Source organism: Staurois parvus, unplaced genomic scaffold (assembly GCF_062004578.1).
Source record: "Staurois parvus isolate SC_StPar_1 unplaced genomic scaffold, SC_StPar_1.0 ptg000818l, whole genome shotgun sequence".
Lineage (NCBI taxonomy): Eukaryota > Metazoa > Chordata > Amphibia > Anura > Ranidae > Staurois > Staurois parvus.
Window position 1 is genome coordinate 2309498 of NW_028318614.1, and position 24929 is coordinate 2334426.

Sequence of the window (24929 nt, forward strand, 5' to 3'; positions counted from 1 at the left end):
TGAGTGTATGAATCCTGTATAATAATAATTTTATATATATATATATATTAATGCACAACAGATTAATTTTAAAGCAGATATTAAACAAATTATAGATTGTTTTGTTTGTCTTCCTTGCTTCCCTACTTTAGCAGTGAATCAGTACCCTCCCCCTTAGCTGATGGGTGGAAGAATCTGTGAATGCCTATAGTCTTGTGCCCCTCATTACTGGAGAGATTTACATTTTTGCAGGGTTGGACTACCTTTTATTATGGCAGAAGCAATAGAGACCTGCACACACTACATCAACTTTAGTTTCCTCTTAAAGGGTTACTAAACTCAGGACCCTGCATTCACTATATCTGCTCTACCACAGTACACACAACATGGAAATGCAATTATTTTAGTAAATATAAACTGCTAAATGCTTTTTCTCATCAGCAGTAAATAGCAGTCTAGTGACTTCTATCATTGTCCAGCCAAGCACTGGCTAAAGTTTGTAGGAGGAGTTTTCTTTCTGCTCTAGGAGGATGCAAAACCTCTGACCTCTGATCAGTGCTGATCACATGCACTCTCCCAAGAAAAAAAAAAAAAAAACCTCTCTAGCAATACACACCAAACTGAGCATGTGCAAAATGCCTACGGTTTAGTCTGTCTTATCAGGAGATAAGAGGTGGTCACTTGAAAAAGAAGAGGGACAGAGAGGTCAGGATCAAACAGCCTTTTTACACAATGCTGAGGATTAACCCCTTAGGTTCCACAGTAAGTATAACAAGCATGCTTTACTGCATATACAGATTGATTTTACTGTTGTGGGTTTAGTAACACTTTAAGGCAAGCCATATACAGTATACTAAATGCAACCCAAATTTTTAAAACAAGAAGTCAAGAGATCAAACACGAAATTCAAGTTGGAATTAAATAATCAAGACTAGGAGAAATGTTCAAAGTCAAGATGAAGTTAAGATCAGAGTAATTTGTGTGCAAAGGTTTTAGATGCACTAATGTCCAAAGTGCTTGTGATGCAGGGGAGATGTTCTAAAACTAACCCACTGCAAAAAATATCAGTACTAAGACATTTCAGATATCCACCAAGGAGATTCATTGGGAATACATCCTGAAGCCTACGCAGTCCAACCTCAAATTTCTCCACTTATAACTCAATAACATTCAAACTTCCAAGGTAGAGCTGAATCTCCTTGGTGGATATGTGAAATGTCTTAGTACTGATATCTACCTTGGAAGTTTGAATGTTATTGAGTTATAAGAAGTGGAGAAATTTGAGGTTGGACTGCGTAGGTTTCAGGATGTATTCCCAATAAATGTCCAATGTGTTGTATGGATATTGACCACAGTGGGTTACAGAGAACTTAAGATAAGGCCCATTGCACAGACTTTCTGATTTTAGAATATCTATGTTACTGAGGTGTCTTAGTAGATTACTACCTGCTTTTTTGTTGCCTGGATGTTCTTTTCAAGTATGGGTTTCAACTAATGAAATATACCTTCAATGGTGTGCAAGTGAACAAATAGATGTAGTTAATATACGACACAGGTATACACATAGCCTAGTGGACATTACAAAAGCACCTATGCACATACAATATGGAACGCATATATATATATATGGAACAAATGTGCACAAAGGTAGTGCAGAACTGTATTTGAACAAATTCAAGGTATTTACACTTTCTCTTTATATAATCCCTTAAGCAGAATTGATAGACAGAAATAGGACAAAGTAATCTATGATCAACATGTCCTGTATAAATATGAGTGGAAAGGTGACATTTATTTTTCTTACTGTGATAATATATTTCTTTGTATTGCTGCAACATTCACAGAGGTCAAGGAAACAGAACAACTCACATAGTAAAAAAAAAAAACTATAATTTTGTAGACATTTTAACTTCAAAAGGTACATGTCTCAGATGGAAATCGAATAAAACAAAAACAAAATCCTAAAAAATTTATATGTTTAGTGCAGGATTATTGTTGTTACTACACTGCTCAAAAAAATTAAAGGAACACTTTTTAATTAGTGTAAAGCATCATGTCAATTAAACGCCTGAGATATTGATCTGGTTAGTTAAGTAGCAGAGGGGGTTGTTAATCAGTTTCTACTGCTTTGGTGTTAATGAAATTAACAACAGGTGCAATAGATGGGCAACAATAAGACAACCCCCAAAACAGGAATGGTGTTACAGGTGGAGGCCACTGACATTTTTTTCCCTACTCCTCTTTTCTGACTGTTTTCTCACTAGTTTTGCATTTGGCTAGGGTCAGTGTCAATACTGGTAGCATGAGGGATGCTTGGACCCTAGAGGTTGCACAGGTAGTCCAACTCCTCCAGGATGGCACATAAATATGTGCCATTGCATGAAGGTTTGCTGTGTCTCCCAGCATAGTCTCAAGAGCATGGAGGAGATTCCAGGAGACATGCAGTTACTCTAGGAGAGCTAGACAGGGCTGTAGAAGGTCCTTAACCCATCAGCAGGACAAGTATCTGCTCCTTTGTGCAAGGAGGAACAGCATGAGCACTGCCAGAGCCCTACAAATTGACCTCCAGCAGGCCACTGGTGTGAATGTCTCTTACCAAACAATCAGAAACAGACATCATGAGGGTGGCCTGAGGGCCTGATGTGCTCTAGTGGGCCTTGTGCTCACTGCCCGGCACCATAGAGCTCGATTGGCATTTGCCATTGAACACAGAATTGGCAGGTGCCCTGTGCTTTTTCCAGATGAGAGCAGGTTCACCCTGAGCACATGTGACAGATGTGAAAGGGTCTGGAGAAGCCATGGAGAACAATATGCTGCCTGTAACATCATTCAACATGACCATTTTGATGGGTCATTGATGGTCTGGGGAAGAAAATCCATAGAGGGACACACAGATCTCTACAGGATAGATAATGGCACCCTGACTGCCATTAGGTATTGGGATGAAGTCCTTGGACCCATTGTCAAACCCTACGCTGGAGCAATGGGTCCTGGGTTCCTCCTGGTGCACGACAATGCCTGGCCTCGTGTGGCAAGAGTATGCAGGCAGTTCCTGCAGGAGAAAGGAATTGATGCCATTAAATGGCCCCCACACTCGCCTGACCGAAATTCAATAGAACACCTCTGAGATATCATGTTTCGGTCCATCTGACACAACCAGGTTGCACCTCAGACTCTCTAGGAGCTCATTGATGCCCTGGTCCAGATCTGAGAGGAAATACCCCAGGACACCATCCGTCGTCTCATTAGGAGCATGCCCCGATGTCAGGCATGCATGCAAGCACGTGGAGGCCATACAGACTACTGAGTACCATTTTGAGTTGTTGCAATGAAATTTCAGCAAAGTGGACAAGCCTACTGCATCAGCAATGTTCCTAACACATTACCCAGTCCATATCGGTATAGAGGTGTCTTTGAATTCAGTCATCTGTAGGTTGATAATTTTCATTTCCATCAAATGATGGGACATCCTTACATTCCTAACACATTACCCAGTCCATATCAGTATAGATATCCAGCATTATATTTTTCCCCATTGAGATCTGATGTGTTTTCAAAGTGTTCCTTAAATTTTTTTGAGCAGTGTATTATTATTCCCTTTATTTAAAAATACCAATTAATTATGCAGCAATGTACTTGAATAAAATTTACACAGGAGAAGAAGAAGAACCTACTTGAATAAGCTTACAATTTGAGTTTTTTGAGACAATTCTAAGCAGTAGGACTTCAAGATATTTCGGATGTAAGGTGGGTAGAAGAGGACTGAGTCAAAGGTGACAATAAGGCAGCTAACATGTGAGACAAAGTGGCAGCACTATTTATAGCTGCAGAAATGTCAGGGGTAATTTGGAAATTAAGAACTTTATTTCAGCTTTGTCTAAGTTATGTTTTAGTTACCTTTCAGATATCCAAAAGGTGGATAGGTGGTGACTGAAAATAATTCTTAGGACAGAGTAGGACAAATAAAGAGTAGGTATGCAGACCTCAATGTCAATGTTGAAAGCAAGTTTGACAGATACACGGTATAAACAGAGCATGAGGCAACCCAAGTGAGGGCCATATCCCAAGATAATGCTGAGTTTTCAAAAATGTGAGAGTGGTCAACAGTTTCAAATACAGCAGAGCATTTGAGAAGTAGAACTTGGTAGTATCCTTTAGATTTAACCTATCCTTTAGATCTTGGTTTGAGGAAGTTTTTGGCCACTTTGGTTACCAATGTTTCTGTTGTATATACAGGGCCAAGCCATAGTAAAGAGGACTAAGAAAAAAAAAAAGCACACAGATGCCGCAAACATTATCCAATATTTATTAAAATGTATAAAAAAGTCATAAAACCTCCTCACAAAAGTAGCACAAGAGAGCGCCTGTAAGGCCACAATGATGGCTGAAATGGTGGCAGAGTGTCCAACTGATGCTGTGGTCGGCCTACTGAAGCATTTCGGGGACGTGTCCCTTTCCTCAGGAGCCTGTGAAGGGGGCCCAGATGGGAAAGGGGCTCACCTCCAGGCAGAGAGACCTTGGAAGGAGGAAAGCTTGGGACTACACCGGCCCCCTGAGAGAACCACCTGTGTGGCTGGGAAGGAGCAGCCAGCTAGAAGGCCTGGTAGCAGCCACCGACCCACCAGCAATACAGAAGAAAGACCAAGTGAGTGGACCTGCATCCCCTGGGACAGGAAGGGGAAAGAGGCACTCTGGTGGGAAACTGGATTAGCTCTTTACCTGGGATTGTTCACACTGTGCTGGCAGGCACTGGATCCCCTGCCCAAGGATTCAGCCAGTACAGCTGGATGAGGAGAGGATTCATCTGGGATCTGGGGCAGTACTGTGGGAGATGTTGGCTAGCTCTCCAGAAGAATTTTTGTGGTAAAGACTTGTACATAGTTGCTAAGGAGTTTGTCCGCTGTTGCCATTGTACTTGGGTATCCCATACACCCCTCACCCCATCCAAGTTCTAATTCCCCTAATAAAACTTCAAAATAAAGCTCAAGGACTGGTTACTGTCTCCTGATGCAAGTCTGAAGGAAATGCGTGTTGTCTGGCTGTACAGGACTATAGAGGGACCCGGACTTCAGCGACTCCTAAAGGGGTAGTGCTACAAGTGCAATAGAATGATCACATTAGATCAGAAAAGTTCATCCACCTGACTTTGTTGTCTGCAATTACAAGTAAGCTCATGTTTTGCTGTGTTACATTTACATTATTGTAAACAAACCATTGCCCTAAATTCATGCTATATATATATATATATATATATATATATATATATTGTTTACTGTATATATTGTGATGCTTGGATGCATATAATCTTAAAACTATTATTGGAATTCATAAATATTCAATTTTGTGTCAACCTAGAAAACAATCCGGCAGGTTCCATTATGCTAATACATGCATGAATGATAAAGATAAAACTGCCTGAACTGATTCACACACTTGTGGGTTTTTTTTTCAAACATTCAGATCAAAAAAGTAGATAGAAGATAGAATATATGCTTTCTGTACTTTATCCAATGTAGCTCCTCCAGAGCAAAGATCCAAGGCATGGGCAGCGGGGCAGGTAAGTGATATTGCAGATTTTTACAGGCATTTCCTTCATTAAGCACACGTGGAATATGTCTGCAAAATCTGGTAAGTATTGATGGAGCAGAACCTAGAACAGGGTTTCTTAACCGGGGGGGAGTTATGCGGCACCTTACGGTTCCATGAAAGGTCCCCAGGGGTTCCGCCACAATCTGACAGTCATAGATAGTAGATCGCATCCCCTTTGCCGACACACATAGAGCTAGGCAGTGAAACGGCTCTGCTCCCACGTACTGTGCCCTGCTCCCACACAGTGTGCCCTGCTCCCACGTAATGTGCCCTGCTCCCACTTAATGTGCCTTGTTCCCACACAGTGTGCCCTGCTCCCACGTAATGTGCCCTGCTCCCACGTAATGTGACCTGCTCCCACGTAATGTGCCCTGCTCCCATGTAATGTGCCCTGCTCCCATGTAATGTGCCCTGTTTCAACACAATGTGCCCTGCTCCCATGTAATGTGCCCTGCACTCATGGAATGAGCCCCGCCCCCAAGTACTGTGCCTTGCTCCCATGTAATATGCCCTACTCTCATGTAATGTGTCCTGCTCTCATGTAATGTGCCCTGCTCTCATGTAATGTGCCCTGCTCTCATGTAATGTGCCCTGCTCCCACTTAATGTGCCCTGCTCCCACGTAATGCGCCCTGCTCTCATGTAATGCGCCCTGCTCTCATGTAATGCGCCCTGCTCCCACATAATGCGCCCTGCTCTCATGTAATGTGCCCTGCTCCCGCATAATGTGCCCTGCTCTCATGTAATGCGCCCTGCTCCCACCTAATGCGCCCTGCTCTCATGTAATGCACCCTGCTCCCACGTAATGCGCCCTGCTCTCATGTAATGTGCCCTGCTCCCACGTAATGTGCCCTGCTCCCACGTAATGAGCCCTGCTCCCACGTAATGCGCCCTGCTCTCATGTAATGCGCCCTGCTCTCGTGTAATGCGCCCTGCTCTCGTGTAATGCGCCCTGCTCTCGTGTAATGTGCCCTGCTCTCGTGTAATGAGCCCTGCTCCCACCTAATGCGCCCTGCTCTCATGTAATGCACCCTGCTCCCACGTAATGTGCCCTGCTCCCACGTAATGCGCCCTGCTCTCATGTAATGCACCCTGCTCCCACATAATGTGCCCTGCTCCCACGTAATGCGCCCTGCTCTCATGTAATGCGCCTTGCTCCCACGTAATGTGCCCTGCTCCCACGTAATGCGCCCTGCTCTCACGTAATGTGCCCTGCTCCCACGTAATGCGCCCTGCTCTCATGTAATGTGTCCTGCTCCCCCGTAATGCGCCCTGCTCCCACGTAATGTGCCCTGCTATTGTGTAATGCGCCCTGCTCTCGTGTAATGTGCCCCGCTCCCGTGTAATGTGCCCTGCTCTCGTGTAATGCGCCCTGCTATTGTGTAATGCGCCCTGCTCTCATGTAATGAGCCCTCCTATCAACAGCTTGCTGATCACACCAATGTTCTGTGAGCTGTAGATGTGAATATTATTGCAGGAGTTCTCCAAGATCTCAAACTTTTTGCCAATGGTTCCTCCAAGGTAAAAAGGTTGAGAAACCCTGACCCAGAAGGAGCTGGCCAAGGAGTTATGAAAATAAGCACATTAGGGTTGATTTACCGAAAGGAAAATAGGCTGTTCATTTTGGAAGGGAGTATGCACTTTGCAAGGGAATTTTCCTCAGCGTTTAATGAATGTAGTGACATTTCACCATACAAAGAGTACCCAATCACAAGCAAGGAAAATGAAAAAAAAACCCCCAAAAAACACAGCATTTTTGCTTGCACGTGATTGGATTATGGAAGTCAGCAGAGCTTCTGCTCATTCACGAAGTTCTGAGGAAAATTCCCTTGCAAAGTGCAACTTCCTTTGCAAAGGAAACTGTTTATTTGCCTTTAGTATATTAACCCTATTGGATTTGCTAAGTACTAGATCCTTGTCTGTGCTCATCCATAAACGTAGCCATAAGAAAAACACAAAGGCTGCAATTGCAGAACTCGGGGAAAATGCTAGTTCTCTGACTATCGTGCAGATTCTCTGGCTTCAATACTTTGAGACACTGACCTGAAAAATGTAAGTGGATGAGAAGTTTTGACTTCACCCTGACCCTACTCACTGCCTGCTTGCTCAGGATCAGAAATTCCGGAAGTATTGAAGCCAGAGACAGCCAGGGAACAAGCATTTTCAGAAGGAAGGCAAATTTTCTATAGGCTGACATCTATTCTAACTTTCCTGATTTGCTTACTCGATCTGGGTCAGTAACTCAGGAAGTACTTAAACCAGTATATCAGCCAGGCAACTTCATTTTGAAAGAAGGTAAGTAATGACAGCCATCTGTATTAATTTAATAAAACACTGACTGATATAACAATCATTTAACTATGTACAGAAAGTAAACAAACCAGCTTTGAATGTGTCTTCAGCTGAGAGCAATCACATCAATGAATAATAAGGGATGATTGATTGCTAAATATTATTAGACTTGCACATTGACTTTTTTTTAGCTAAAGGGAACCTGTCATGATTGGAGACTGCCATTGCTGACCTCTGAAATACTATATATCATACTAACCCTCTAGAATACAGGTGTCAAACTGGTGATCCTCCAGCTGTTGCCAAACTACAAGTCCCATGAGGCATTGCAAGACTGAGTTACAAGCATGACTCCCAAAGGCAGAGGCATGATGGGACTTGTAGTTTTGCAACAGCTGGAGGGCCGCCAGTTTGACATCCCTGCACTAGAATAATAAGTATACACCGAAGGACTTCTGACTTTGCTTTGACTTTCCTGATGTGCGTTCTTATCTTGGGTCAGTGATTCAGGGTGTATTTTAAGTTCAACTTCAGAAATGATCTTTTCTTAAAGGATAAGTTCACCTTTTGTAAAATAAAATAAAATAAATTCAGGAAAAAAATGTGCATTTATTATTTTTTCACATTGCAGCCTGTAAGGCATTGCACCCACGATCAGCAGATTGTGGTTGCAATGACAGGATCCTGCAGACACTCAGTACAGTTGTTTGCCCATACCTCATACGGGCAGGCAGTTACTGAGTTGCAGGAAGAATTAAGGAACTATGCGAGTGCTCATCAGTGGCCCAGTAGTTCATTGAGAACTGCACGCCGTCAACTGTGGAGGCTAATGTTAGTTGTAGTTAATTCATTCACAGAATTCTACAGCCATGTAGGTGGAGGCCCGCACGGCCATGATTTTTTTAAATTGTGCCAGGGGGTGCAGGGACAGGAATCCCTGTCTGCTGTCACAGGGATGGGGGATCAGGGGGTGAGGCGGCAGGAGCTGAAACATGTTACATGTTCCATCCTAAATAAATGGTGGAACATAAAACAGGTTACAAAGGTGAACTTAGCCTTTATTTATTTATTACAGGTACTTATATAGCACCATCAATTTACGACATGCTTAACATACACTATATTGCCAAAAGTACTGGGACACCCCTCCAAATCATTGGATTCAGGTGTTCCAATCACCTCCACAGGTTTATAAAATCAAGCACCTAGGCATGCAGACTGCTTCTACAAACATTTGTGAAAGAATGGGTCACTCTCAGGAGCTCAATGAATTTAAGCATGGCACCATGATAGGTTGCCATCTGTGTAATAAAGCCAATCCGTGAAATTTCCTTGCTACTAAATATTCAACGGTCAACTATTAGTGGTATCATAACAAAGTGGAAGCAACTGGGAACAACAGCAACTCAGCCACAAAGTGGTAGGCCACATAAAATGACAGAGTGGGGTCAGCGCATGCTGAAGTGCACAGTGCACAGAAGTCGCCAACTGTCTGCAGAGTCAATAGCTAAAGACCTCCAAACGTCATGTGGCCTTCAGTTAGCACAACAACAGTGTGCAGAGAGCTTCATGGAATGGGTTTCCTCCATGGCCAAGCAGCTACATCCAAGCCTTATATCACCAAGTGCAATGCAAAGCTTCGGATGGAGTGGTGTGAAGCATGCCGCCACTGAACTCTAGAGCAGTGGAGACGTGTTCTCTGGAGTGGCGAATAACGCTTCTCTGTCTGGCAATCCAATGGACGTGTCTGGGTTTGGCGGTTGCCAGGAGAACGGTACTTTCCTGACTGCATTGTGCCAGGTGTAAAGTTTGGTGGAGGGGGGTTTATGGTGTGGGGTTGTTTTTCAGGGGTTGAGCTTGGCCCCTTAGTTCCAGTGAAGGGAACTCTTAAGGCATCAGCATAACAAGACATTTTGAACAATTTCATGCTCCCAACTTTGTGGGAATAGTCCCTTCCTGTTCCAACATGACTGCGCACCAGTGCACAAAGCAAGGTCCATAAAGACATGGATGAGTGAGTTTGGGATGGAAGAACTTGACTGGCCTGCACAGAGTCCTGACCTCAACCTGATAGAACACCTTTGGGATGAATTAGAGTGGAGACTGCATGCCAGGCATTCTCGTCCGACATCAGTGCCTGACCTCACAAATGCACTTCTGGAAGAATGGTCAAACATTCCCATAGACACACTCCTAAACCTTGTGGACAGCCTTCCCAGAAGAGTTGAAGCTGTTATAGCTGCAAAGGGTGGGCCAACTCAATATTGAACCCTACAAACTAAGACTGGGATGCCATTAAAGTTCATGTGCGTGTAAAGGCAGGCCGACCAATACTTTTGGCAATATAGTGTATATACTGTATATCGTGCATTCACATCAGTCCCTGCCCTCAGGAAGCGTACAATTTAAGGTCCCAAACTTGCATTCATACCTACACATACTAGGGCCAGTTTACCTACCAGCATGTCTTTGAAGTGTGGGAGGAAACCCACACAGGCACAGGGAGAAGATGTAAACTCTACGGAGGTGGTGCCATGGTTGGGATTTGAACCAACAACCCTAGTGCTGCCAGGCAGAAGTGCTAACCATTAGGCCCACTGTGGTTGGTTACATCTATTCCTTCATAGCTCACAACTAGAGGGCCACTAGTAGTTGACTGTGCTACATACAGCCAGCACTGGTCTCTTCTGGGTGCCACTCTAGCAACTTACCTTCTGTATACTGGTGCTTGCCACCTTCGCCATTCAGAAAACGCCTTGTATTTTTTCAGTGAGTACAAGGCATTTCAACAATTGAACAAGGCAGAGAGATGTAGATTATGTCTAAATCTCCACCTTGTCCAACCAGAGAAGCCCTTGCATTCATAAGATAAAATATAAAATGAGTTTTCTAAATGGTGGAAGTGCCAAACAAGTGAACCACTGTGTTCAATATACAGACGGCTAGGTTTGCAGCAGACTATTACAGAGAATTTCTGCATCCCCAGCAGTCTTTCAAATGAGGATTAGATGTAAGCAAACTTGACCAATGTCATTTAAGAAAAAACAATCATCCCCACAGTTCAGCTTTAAGCCATTGGGCCAATATTGCAGTCAGATGTCCATCTTTTAAGAGGGCGCATAGCAATGCTGTCCCTTGTTTGCCTCTCATTACAGGTTTACTTTATTACATTCTGTTAAGTCTCATTTACAGTTGCCCCCTAACTGTTCCTTCTTAAGCGTCAAAAGCAGTGGACGGGGGTGATCTTGCCACGGCCATTATGGTTTGCAACACAGCATAGCAAAAATTATCTCAGCTGTCACGCTTAATAAGCACTACTGCTCACCAAACGCATCCCATTCAACCAAATGGGGCTGAGCCACAGCCACCCTGCATGCAGCTGTGGAATGGGTTTTTAGGTTTTAAGGTAGGCAGTAAGAAGGTGAAAGACTGCCCCCTTACCGCCTACCAAATGCCTTCTGAAGAGTGACCAACCACAGATTGCTCTTCAGAGAGTAACGCAAGTGTAAACAGGCTTTGGTTGATGAAGACCTAAGGGCTGATTCACACAGCAGTTAAGGGGTGGTAAAAAGCAGTGGTTGAGCAGCATTTTTACAACCCCCTCGACAGTTTACCATTTAGCAACAGGGGGTGTACACATACTGCAGCCATGATACCTTGCTTCTAGACCAGTGGTACTCAACCTTCCTAATGCCGTGACCCTTTAATACAGTTCCTCATGTTGTGGTAACCCCCAACCATAAAATTATTTATCCAGTAATTATAATTCATGAAGTGTTGTTTTACCTCCAATACTGCTGCTTTCAACACAGTAGCTGCTTTTAACAGAGTAGCTGCTTTCAACACAGCAGCTACTTTCTACACAGCAGCTGCTCTTTACACATCGGAAATATGTGTTTTCCGATGGTCTTAGGCGACCCCTGTGAAAGGGTTGTTCGACCCCCAAAGGGGTCGCGACCCACAGGTTGAGAACCACTGGTCTAGACCATGGCAGGAACAATACCCCCTGTTGCTTTTAGCAGCCACAGCACAAAGCACAACCCATTTAAGCGAATGGGGCCACTCTTCAAGCGTTTTGCGAGGGTAAAGCAGGTGGTGAAGAGGTGATACAATGCCTCCTCATCACCTGTCAAATGCTTACTGAAGAGTGATCAAAACACGGATTGCTTTTCAGAGACCAAATCAAGTGTGAACGAGCCCTTATTGATGAAAACCTAAAACAGATGACACAGCAGAACGTGCTTTATTCTACAGACTGCAATGAACAGTAGGGGGCGCAGCTGTCTTATTCAATCACAAATATTCCATTTAAAAAACAAATGGTGTTTGATGTGTACAGCACAGAATATATTTACTTACCCCATATGGCCATAAATATAGCAAAGAACACTGTGCCCCCATTGTCAAATAAGTGAGTGACCTAGGAAGAGAGAAAAACACAAATGTCATCACCTAGTAGCATGCCCTGTGCTTTTAGTACCCAAATACACAGTAAGTACATTTCTTTGTTGAAAGCTGTGGCAAAGTGCCTGGCATCTATAATTTAATTTCACAGTAGTAATCTGTTCTTGCAGATATGGTACATTTTCACACTTTGTACTTTCATCCTTTGTAATTCAGTTCAGTTCAAGGTAGACTTGGCAAAAATAGTGTAAAATCCAATGAGGATCTAGCAGTTTATCTCAAATGTTTAAAGTGGAACTCCAGGGATCATCTTACATTGTTTCAGCTTGGCCCAATGTAATTATACATATCTTTTATCTGGAGGGAAGCTGACAATCACTGTAACCAATCACTGTAGTAGTCCGCTCTACATACCATGATAGCCACCATCTACTGGGTCCTGCTTGAGCAGCTTCCCTTCTGCACACTGGCCATAGGGGGTCGCTAGCTTGGCACCACCACCATTCAGAGAAATCCTTGTATTCTTCAATGGAATACAAGATGCTCTCAAATTGGACAATGTAGAGAAGAGGGGCAAATGATGTCACAATTTAACCTCGTCCCCCGCTGACACTTCTGGCTCCACCCCTTGCTGAGTGCCCACCATAGGAAGCCCATCTATGGGGGCACACGTAGGGGCGTGCTCCTAAGTCCGGCTGTTAATGTCTATTCAGACACACTGCCCGGCTCAGCCCTGCCCCCTGTTCTCTGCTGACAGGTTTTGACTGACAGCAGCAGGAGCCAATGGCTCCCACTGCTCTCTGCCAAGCCTATGAGAGCTGGAAGAGGGGAGAAGAAATGCTGCAGACACGCACAGCTCTGGGCCGAGATCAGGCTCAGGTGAGTATGTAGAGGGGGCTGCAGGGGGAGCTACCTGTAAAAGAGAGAATGCATTCAAGTATAACTAAAGTTTTGGATAGAGTGGAGAGGGATTAGAACCCTTGTCAGTTTTTATTGTTGTCTCTGCCCCTGTTAAGGAGATTCACCCTCTCTATTTGTCCTGTTTAAAGTGAAAGTTAAAAAAAAAACACATTTTTGGGTTGTTTTTGCCAATGAGGACACTAGTTTTGGGGACCTAGAGATCCCCAAAAAATTCCCTTAATTTGCAGGGATCTCCTCTCACTTGTTTGGCTATGGACAGAGATGGTGAAAAAAAATCTGACAGGGGTTATAACACTCCCTTACTCTATCCAAAATGAAAAAAAAAAGTTTTGCCTGTAATTCTACTTAAGGTTAAAAACCTTTTACCTTTACAACTACTTTAGCAATCATAATCTGCAATACTTGTAAACAAGAATCAGTATGACAAAACTGTTGCTGTGGTCTTGTTCTATTCTCATTTTGGCATAAAACACACATTAATGTGCTCAACTGCTTTTACTAGGATAAAATACCCCAAAAAGAGATTTTGGGATGATTTAAATGTCTGCACAAACAGTCAACAACCACAGCACTATGTCATATACATATTTGTAGATTTTATTACTAGATGAAAAAATCCAAAAGGTCAAATATGGTACATGCAAGTCAACTTACCGTATTTTTTGCTCCATAAGACACACTTTTTTCCCTTCAAAAAAGGGGGGAAAATGTCAGTGCGTCTTATGGAGCGAATGTAAAGCGGCTGGTCCGGTATTTCTGCCGCCACCATGTCAGAATATTGGGCCGGCCGCTCAGCTGTTCTCTCCTGCAGGACCTTACCTGTTCCTCGCTCCAGCGCTGCAGTCTTCCCGCGGCGGCTTCTGTGACAGTCGGGTGCCCACTGCGCATGCGCGAGAAGCGCTGCGCTTTGTGAATGGTCCAGTGTCTTCTGGGACACATGACAGGTCCCAGAAGGCTCCGGACCATTCACAAAGCGCAGCGCTTCTCGCGCATGCGCAGTGGGCACCCGGCTGTCACAGAAGCCACTGCGGGAAGAAGAAGGAAGGACAACTCCGCGGAAGTGGGAGCGGGTACCTGTCAAATTCAGGTACCCGCTCCCCCTCCCTCCCCAAAGGTCCGCAGTCTCTGGTAATCTCTTTTACTGTCTGCAGTTTCTGGTCATCCCCTGTACTGTTTGCAGTCTCTGGTCATCTGTACTATGTCCACAGTCTCTGGTTATTCCCTGTACTATGTCCGCAGTCTCTGGTCATTCCCTGTACTGTGTCCGCAGTCTCTGGTCATTCCCTGTACTATGTCCACAGTCTCTGGTCATCTGTACTGTGTCCACAGTCTCTGGTCATTCCCTGTACTATGTCCACAGTCTCTGGTCATCTCCTGTACTGTGTCCGCAGTCTCTGGTCATTCCCTGTACTATGTCCGCAGTCTCTGGTCATTCCCTGTACTATGTCCGCAGTCTCTGGTCATCTCCTGTACTGTGTCCGCAGTCTCTGGTCATTCCCTGTACTGTGTCCGCAGTCTCTGGTCATTCCCTGTACTGTGTCCGCAGTCTCTGGTCATCTCCTGTACTATGTCCGCAGTCTCTGGTCATTCCCTGTACTGTGTCCGCAGTCTCTGGTCATCTCCTGTACTATGTCCGCAGTCTCTGGTCATTCCCTGTACTGTGTCCGCAGTCTCTGGTCATTCCCTGTACTGTGTCCGCAGTCTCTGGTCATCTCCTGTACTGTGTCCGCAGTCTCTGGTCATTCCCTGTACTGTGTCCGCAGTCTCTGGTCATCCCCTGTACTGTGTCTGCAGTCCATTAGTTCAGAATATTTTTTTTCTTGTTTTTCTCCTCTAAAACCTAGGTGTGTCTTATGGAGCGAAAAATACGGTAAATGTTTAAAATCCAGAAAAAATTATAAATCTATCATATTCCGTGGGGGTACACTGGACACCTTAGCTGCCATCGTGCTACATGCTGGGTGTCCAGTGTGCTCCTGTACCTTTAAGGAGGGGTGGGCTCCCTCAGGTTCACCTGCCCTTGGTCTATCCATTAAATACATGTGTCTCTATTGTGGGGCTCTTAAAATTTGTAGAGTTAGGAACTACAGAATATCGGGGTGCCGTGATGAGGCTCTGCAGCTTACGCATGTATTTCAAACGTGTGCTAACTAAACCCCTGTTTTTAACGCAAACTGTTAGACAGGTTAATTCGGTTTGTTTGCAAACTGGCTGGCAAGTTGAGCTGGGAGTTTTTCTGTTTTGTTGTTTGACATGCGTCGCCCGTCCATGTGTTCTTCGCTGTGAAGGCTAGTTATAGACTGGGGCACTGGCCATTTTTTGTACTATCATATTCCATAGTCATTACTTACTTATGAGTTATGGATTTATATTACTGGTGCTACCCAGATAGTAGACGTTAAACATCTACGCATTTCTAAAGTCTACCCAATTGTCACCTACCATTCGAGTAACATTTGTTATATAAAACTATAACAAAAAGATAAATGATGACTGTGAATCATTATAGATTTATGATTTATGTCCTTGGATTTTAAATATGTATAAAGAATTTTGCATTTTAAAATGTTGTTTTTGTTCATATATTAATAAAATCTTCAAATATGTATGTGATGTTTTGTTTTGGTGGTTGTTCTTTTTTTATGCTGACATTTAAATCCCAAAAGATTATCTTTTTGTGTATTTTGTAACAGGTACTGGGAGGTCAACCCAACCACATTTTTGTAATATGGTTTCCACCTTTAACTCTCCTTTTGAATTATTCCTGCTATTTTCTAGGAACTGGTGGAATTGTCATGGGTCCTGCCAAAGTTTTAGTTACAGGTTTTGGGACATAAACTATGCTTCAGAGGGGCCTCATGTAACACTACCCCCATAAGGGTTGCTTAGTAAATTTTGAATTCCCTGTCAGTCTGGACCTCTGGTTGAAAGCCCAACCTCTGCTGACACCACCGTACTTTGGTGACCCAGATAAATCACACATGTAAAATGGACTCACACAAAGTAGTATAAACCAAAAAATAAATGTATATTGGATTTGTTAGGAACTGAGTCAAGAAATAACACTGGTATTGGCAGCAAATCTGATCTCTATTGGCAATTAGGAGCAAACGGAACCACATTCACAATAAAACAACAGTATCTGTTAGCAGATCTGCGTTCAGAAATCATTCACTCTCTCCAACCTAGGGGACTGCTGAATCCCCAGTGAGCAGAAAGCAACTATCGAGAAACAGGTAAGCTCACTCACTGTGGAACTAGATGACAAGGATTAAATGTGAAGAAAGACAAATTCTCAGGTATAATTGGTGGTGTCCCCTTTAAGAGCTGTATCTTCTGTGTGCTTCTTGGGGCCCAGTTGGTGTGAAGTTGCATCTAGGGGTAGATGATAGTTTCTCAGGGTGATCACGTCCGAAATGGCGAGGAAAAAGGAGAACATTTAACACTTCCCTGACTTATGGCAAATAATTAGCGCAGTTGAGCTTGGAGTAGTAAATGGCAACAAGTGGCATAAATGTCTATGGACAAAGATATTTCCCTCTGGATGTCAAAAGCAAAAGATGAACGGTAGTAGGAATCCTGCTCTGCAGAAAGGGACTTGTTGGTTAAGTTGGCACTGCTGTATCCTGGTCTGCAACTGTATGTCCTGCGGTCAGCTTGAATGATAACTGTACTGCATGTGTATTCCAACTATAGCACTGGTATAACTAGGCCACAGCTGGGACAACTGTATGCAATGTTCACAACTATGTGCAAACAGATAACTGAAGTGGCGAACTATCAATGTTCACTCTGCTAATGGATGCATGGGTCTCTCTCACCCAATCAATATGGTTCGGCATACTGCCAAAATTTATTCTGCTACATGTCTTTGCTAAAAAAAAATCCCAATACATGTTAATTAATTGGATTATGTGAAAGTTATAGCATCTACAAATGGCGGTGTATATATACTGGAATTTTTGTTTTTATTTTTTTTTATACTAGTAATGGCGATCAGTGATTTATAGAGGGAATGCGGCAGACATTCTGACACTGGGGGGGAACTGACATACTGCTACTGACATCCCCAGTGACAGTAATACAGTGATCAGTGCTAATAAAAAGCACTGACACTGTACTAATGACACTGGGCAGGAAGGGGTTCACTTTTAGGCAATCAACGGGTTAACTGTGTGCTTTATTATGTGTGCTGTTTTACTAGGGAGGCATGCTGTTTTGTATCTCTCTGCTGTGCAGAGATACAAAACAGCATGTCCATGCTGACAGGGGAGAGGCCTGTGTTGTTTATACTGTACACAGGTCTCTCCCCTGTCAGCTTTACCTGGCGATCGCTGAGTGCCAGCGGGGGATCTCCGGCTGGGACCCGGTGATTGATATCCCTAGCCTCCAATAACGGCATGGGTAGTGCGTGTCCCCTACCTGGAATGAAAATGAAAATCTGAAAATCACATATATATATGTATATATATACACGTGATTTTGCGCAGCCCTGCTGCCCCGTAGCAGTACTTCTACTATAGGGCGGAGGGCAAGCAGCTAATGGATACGTTTTATAGCAGAAAGTAAAACATATTTTTATTTAAAAATGTTCATATATTAAAAAATAAAAAACCCTGTGGTGATCAAATACCACCAAAACAAAAGCTCTATTTTCGCAAAACAATTTATAAATTTTATTGGGTACAGTGTTGCATGACCGTGCAATTACCAGTTAAAGTAGCACAATACTAAATAGCAAACAATTGCCTGGTCATGAAGGGGGTAAAGCCTTCTAGAGCTGAAGTGGTTAACATAAGTATGCAGAGCATGCATCAAATACATGGTGAAAACTGTTTCACATCATCAGGTAGGGCGAAAAATCAAGAAGTGGTATGTAACAAAAGACAGCTGGGTGGATGGCAAAACAAGAAGTTCACCTTGATTCTAATTTCATTTATTACAAAAGGTTAAGTTACCCATGGTACAGGTCATTAAAGAGGAACTTCACTCTCTCAATCAACTTTGAGTATTTTAATTCCTTGGCACTGGAAGTACGCATATTTTTCTCATTTACCTAAATAATTGATGTAAATAACAGTCAGCATAATTCTCATGTTATCAACTATTAAGAGTACAATTCACATTTTATTGAACAAACCTCCTAATGATAACAGTATTTTTTTTAAACATAAAAAAACTCACAATGTACTGTTCCAAATTATTACGCACAGTAAGTTTCAAAACACTTTATAGGTTGTAAAGAACTGAAAATTGTCATTTGTTGTGTTTGCAGCATATTTACTGAAATCAAAAGCTATTTCAATCAAACTTTTAACATTTGAACTTTTTAAACATTTTAACAGGTCACGTTACATTGTAACTTAGGACCCCTTATTTGATAGCAGCTTCACAAGTCTTGCATCCATAGAACTTGTGAGTTTTTGGACAGTTTCTGCTTGAATTTGTTTGCAAGATGTCAGAATAGCCTCCCAGAGCTGCTGTTTGGATGTAAACTGCCTCCCACCCTCATAGATCTTTTGCTTGAGGATGCTCCAAAGCTTCTCAATAGGATTGAGGTCAGGGGAGGATGGAGGCCACACCATGACTTTCTTTCCTTTTATCCCCATAGCAGCCATTGATGCAGAGGTATTCTTTGCAGCATGAGATGGTGCATTGTCATGCATGAAGATGATTTTATTACGGAAAGCATAGTTCTTTCTTCTGTACCAGGGAAGAAAGTGGTCAGTCATAAACTCCACATACTTTGCAGAGGTCATCTTTACACCTTTGGGGACCCTAAAGGGGCCGACCAGCTCTGTTCCCATGATTCCGGCCCAAAACATGACTCCATCACCGCCTTGCTGACGTCGCAGCCTTGTTGGAACAGGGTGGCCGTCCACCAACCATCCACTACTCCATCCATCTGGACCATCCAGAGTTGCACGGCACTCATCAGTGAACAGGACTGTTTGAAAATTAGTCTTCATGTATTTTTCTGCCCAATGCAGCCGTTTCTGCTTGTGAGCATTGGTTATTGGTGGCCGAATAGAAGGTTTATGCACAGTAGCAAGACTCTGGAGGACTCTATACCTTGATGTCCGTGGGACTCCAGAGGCACCAGCAGCTTCAAATATCTGTTTGCTGCTATGTAATGGTATTTTAGCAGCTGCTCTCTTGATCCGATGCATGGATCTGGCAAAAATCTTCCTCAATGTGCCTTTATCTGCACGAACCCGTCTGTGCTCTGAATCAGCCACAAATCTCTTAATAGTGCGATGATCACGCTTACGTTTTCGTGAAATATCTAATGTTTTCATACCTCGTCCAAGGCATTGAACTATTTCACTCTTTTCGGCAGCAGAGAGATCCTTTTCCTTCCCCATATTGCTTGAAAATGGTGCTCTGCTTAATAATGTGGAACACCCTCCTTTAGTAGTTTTTCCTTAAATTGGGCTCGCCTGCCAATCTAATTATCACAGGTGTCCGAGATTGTTTTCAGTGATCAAAAGAGCCCTGACACACAATGCCATCCATGAGTTAAACTGAATATTTAATCAACAAAATATTTAATCTTTGTGACACTTAAAAATAATTTGCATAATAATTTGGAACAGGGTGTACTGTATGTGGCCGAGTGGGTCTTAACACCGAGTGGTGGCATATACTGTATATGTGGCCCTGTATAAACCACTTAAGTGCTGAAAGTGCGCTCTCTACATGCTCCCAGCATGGTAGACAGGGGAGTATTTACCACAAGGCAAACAAGGCATTTGCTTAGGGCAGCATCTTTCAGGGGGCAGCGGCATTTTTCAGGGGGGCAGCACCGCCCCCCCCAAAAGAAGGGGTGGAAGAAGGGACACACGCAGCATGGGGACCAGGTGGGATCTGAGAGGGGCTGCGGGCTGCTTGATGGTGTATACAGAGCCCGACTCTTGTTCCCGGGGATGTCCAGAGCTGTGAAGGTGAGTGTCTTTTCTCTCGCAGGGTTGGGGGGTGAGGGGCTGTCAGTGTACGGCGGAGGTGGTAGTGGGAGGCTCTTTTGGGTGGAGGAGGGTTGGGATGTTGTTGGTCAATGGCAGGCTCTCTTCGTGGGCAAGAGGGGTGTTGGTCTGTGGAGGGGGGGAGACAATTTTTGTGTTGCCTAGGACAGCAGAAAACCTAAATACACCACTGATGGTAGCCGGCAGTGATCAATAAACTCCCAATGCATACTTGCCATCGGGAGCTTTCCAATCATGTGACCGCAGTAGCAGCCAATCACAGAGGTCACATGACCCAAATGCTCACCACCTAAAAGATCTTAAAGGGCTGGGAGCTGTAGGTGCGAAAGGGTTAATCCTTATGCTGCTAGCGTTAGTAAATAAATAGGAAACTACATCATATTTACTTGTTTTAAACTTTTTTGTTACATTTATTCAGTTACTTCCTGGTTTCCAGGCCTAGGCAAATTATGCCATACACCCCAGGAGTCCTGCCTGCATGCCTGAGCTAAGGGCAGATGAATTCCAGGAAGTAAATGTTACATGAATCATCTGCCCTTACTCACGATAGCCACAGCTAGAATTGCTAGGGAGTGTTTTTCAAAGTGATTTCTCAGCAAAATAAAGTGTGGAGACATGGATGGATGGGGGAGTTTGCATTGAATATTAAAAATGAATCAATGAGCTTTTTTGGTTTGTGGTTCTCATATACAGTGTAGTTCTGCTTTATGGTATTAGCAAGTCTCCAAATTGCTGACTGTTTAGCAACCAGACAGCAAGTCTATTAACAAAGCACAATTTTCAATTATCCATTTAATAGCTTTCAGGATTTAATAATGTGTACAAATTCATATAGTCAACATAAATTTGTAACAAGGGATGGGAGACGGGAAAGGTGCTGTAATCAGACGCCCACGCTGCAGTTAATGGGCTCACTAGAACGGCTTCACAGGAGAAATCTCTGGCTGATATTGGAAGAAAGCATCCATGTATACGGGGACATTGTGAGTTCAGACCTGAGTGTAGGATCTCAGTGACTGCTGCTATCATCCTTTTTTTCAGCAATAAATAAAAAAGAAAAAAAATAACCCCCTAAACTAATCATTGAGCTGCAATCAGAAGCCCATGCTGCAGCTACTGGGTTCACTAGAATGGCTTCAGGTGGGATTTATCCAGCAATATCAACATTGCTCTGGATGTTGTAGGTGATAACTTCATGCGAACAAGGTTCAGTTAGATCAGAGATTCCTAAACTTTGTAATCTGAGGGCCCAAATAAGAAAATAGTTACCGTACTGGGAACCAAAAGGAGACTTATTCTTGAAATGTCAGCAAAGCCAAAAACAAATAACAATGGCAGTATAACACAGCATGGAAACTCCCTTTCATTTCACCATGAACTTGAAAAAACCCAAGGGAAACAATCTTGTTATTTTCTTTTTTACAATTTTAAGTAGCACACTGGTCACTTCACCTCGTTTTATGTAAATTCAAGGCATTCAAGTAAGTAAAACCATGACCAGGCAACGGTATTTGAGCCAAACTACAAACCTTTCTTACTAGTTTACCAATAATCTGGACTGGCATAGTTACTAATACTATACATGGTCATGCTTGTTTTTTTAGCACATGTTCACACTGGCGCGTGTTCACGCACACCTGCTGCCAGGACTGGCGCCAAACGTCCTATATCAGGGCAGTGACTGAACTCAGAGTTTGCTGGATGATCTTCAGCTACCAGTACTCCTTGCTCTTGTGTATCCTGTATTACTTGGACCTCCTGTTACCAACTTGGCTTGTCTCTGGACCTTCCCGCTGCCTGATTCCTGGTTTTGACCCCAGCTTGCTCTAAGGACTCTGCCTGTCCTGCCCAACTGTGCATGACTCTGACCTATCACCTGACCACTCTTTTGCCTGCTTCTTCTGATTTCTGTGTATGTCCTTGGCTATTGTTCTGACCATGCTCCTGCCTATTCTCTGGCTTTTCACTCCATGCATGACCTCAGCTTCCATCTTGACTATGCTTCTTCAGTTTGGTCCTGTCAGTCTGACCACACCAGCACTTCTGATACCATCGTGCTTGTGGCCACCGCCTTGGTCCAAGGGCAACAGAGGTCCTGCCATCAGTCCTGACAGACCAGCTGACAACTATCCGGTGGACTGTGCTGGCAGTTACTAACTATCTAAAAGGCACCCGTGCTTCTTTGTGCCTTGAACGTCCTGTTCTCACCTTCAGGGGTGATCGTCACTCAGCTGCAAGGGAAGCCTTCTCATCAAGTCAGCCACCAATCAAGTACATGACAGATTGTAAGAATGTTAGATACATTTAGTTTTTGGCTGCTTTGTAATCAGTGGAGCAGCTTACGCCTGTTTTGGGCTGTTCTGGGCTTCACTGGTTGCAGGTTTCCTTTTTTCCCCCTGCCTTCTGCAGGATTCTAGGATGTAGAGGGCTGGAAAGGCAAATCAGCAATCTGAATAATTATACTGGCTTAGCCAGTCCAGCAGGTGAGGATGTCCAGAAGGAGGCTGGGGGTACATAAATAGCCTGAGGTCTGGAGTTGCCCTGTTCTTGTCCAGCGGGAGAAGTTCCCAGCCTGAAGGGTTTCTGCCCTTACAGGCAGTCCATCTGAAGTTCTACATGTGCTCATTGAGGTCCCAGCTATGCTAGAACTTGGGTCTGTTTTGCTGAAATTTTTTAGAACTAATTAAGGGAATTCACTGAGGACCTGGTCTGGAGAATTGTCAGGGCTCTGTCCACAGCAGAGGTACTCAGAGACCTGGCATTCCTGACAATACCTTGCATGGCCGCAGAAATGCACGCTAGCAGAAAATCTATGCACATTGGCGCAGGGACGCGAGCCAGAACACGCATGCGCACTGGCGCATAGTTACGCAGGCATTAGCTCAGTTTGGTGCCAGACGGCCTTTATAAGGAAGCCCGTCACTCCCTCAAATTGCTGGTTGTTCTCTGGCTCCCCAGTACCTTTGTCCATGTTCACTTGCTACTGTGATCTGCTGTTACCAATTTGGCTTGTTCCTGGACCTGTCTTCTCTGCCTGACTCCTGATCTGACCCTGGCTTGGCTAACAGATATTCTCACCTGCTCTCGTGATCTGACCTCGGCTTGGCTAATTGAAATTCTCACTTGCTCTCCTGTGTATGACCCCGGCTATCCTATTGACTACGTCTGCTCCAATCTGCACCTTGGCTTTGAACTGACTACTCTGTGGTCCTCTGCTACCCTGAAGGCCTGAATACCTCTCACGGGCGCCACTTGTCTACAGACACCATCCCAGTGCATCAGCTGTGCTCCTGGGTGCTACTTTGGGCCTGACTCCTTCTGTCTCATATCCAGGCAGAGTCTGGAACTTAGCCGCAAGGGAAGTGCTCTCTCCATTTTCCTCTAACACCAGGTACGTGATAAGAATTCACAGGAGAAATCTCTGGCTGATATTGGAAGGAAGCATCCATGTATACAGGGACATTGTGAGTACATACCTGAGTGTAGGATCTCATTGACTGTTTGCTGCTATCATCCTTTTTTTTTTCAGCAATAAATAAAAATGAAAAAAGATAAACCCTTAGACTGATCACTGAGCTGTATTCAGATACCTGTGCTGCAGCTACTGGGGTCACTAGATCGGCTTCAGTTGGGATTTATCCAGCAATACCAACATTGCTCTGAACATTGTAGGTGATAACTGCAATTGGATCAGAGATTACTACATTTTGTAATCTGAGGGCCCAAATAAGAAAATGAAAGAAAGAGATCTGGTCTTGAGAATTCACAGGAGAAATCTCTGGCTGACAATGGGGCTGAGAATGGAAGGAGGCATCCAAGTATCCAGGGACATTGTGAGTACAGACCTGAGTATAGGATCTCAGTGACTGTTTGTTGCTATCATAATTTTTTCAGAAATAAATAAAAAATCAAAAAAGATAACCCCCTAGACTGAACATTGAGTTGGAGTGAGTGACTGTTGTTATGTGCCTGGCTGCCTCTGCTCTGACCTGAGAATAAAAGAACCTGTGACAATCAGGGGTCCCTAAGGGAATCTGTGCTACATGTACATTCAGTACAACTGGCTTTTTAGGTTCTTGTTTCAACAAGGTATCCAAGTACTCCCTACTCAATAATGGTGTCATGCAGACACTACCATATGCAATGACAGATGGAAACTGTGTATTCTTTCTCCCATAGTGCTTTTTTAGGGTAAATCACACTACAATATGCAAGCAGAGCTGTTATAGCGGATGTCTGTAACACTTAATATGTTTTCACAAACATGTATAATCATAAGCAGACAGACATACCTTGGCATATATGCAGCTCTCATTCAGTCTCTGTAGGGTGCAGTTCTTCTCACACATAGGACACATGATGGTCTCGTTTGCCTCGCAGATCTCTTTACTTACAGAGAAAAACAAGTACATCAGCAGTTAGTTTCTAGTAAAATGATTTTTATTGATTATGAGCTCATGCATGTAAGGACTCATGTCCATGGGGCTGAAAAAATTTTGCTGTTAGAGGAGTCTGTCATTTTTCTTTTTTTTTTAAGCCTCTAAACGTAATTTTATGTTAGCCTATGCGGATATGCACATCCGGAGTTCAGATCAGTGTTTTAAAAGCAACACTTAGAGGCATAAAATAAAATTCATTCAGAGAGAAGCTCATGAGCATATGCATTTAAATGTATTCCAATGGCCAGAATAAGTTAAAATTTTGACCAGTAGTATGCATTTACGCTCAATGTCATACGCTCAATTGATTTACAGTACATGCT

General features: G+C 43.6%; 1 protein-coding gene across 1 annotated transcript in view; it reads right to left on the reverse strand.

Annotated features, from left to right (window-relative positions):
- The window catches only part of ANO3 (anoctamin 3), a 475402-nt gene that overhangs the window by 144357 nt on the left and 306116 nt on the right, over window positions 1–24929 (reverse strand). Inside the window, exons 13-14 of the mRNA XM_089654966.1 lie at window positions 24460–24556; window positions 12219–12279 (exon numbers count right to left, since the gene is read on the reverse strand). Of these exons, the coding sequence (XP_089511092.1) occupies window positions 12219–12279; window positions 24460–24556 (158 nt within the window). The remainder of the gene's footprint in view (window positions 1–12218; window positions 12280–24459; window positions 24557–24929) is intronic.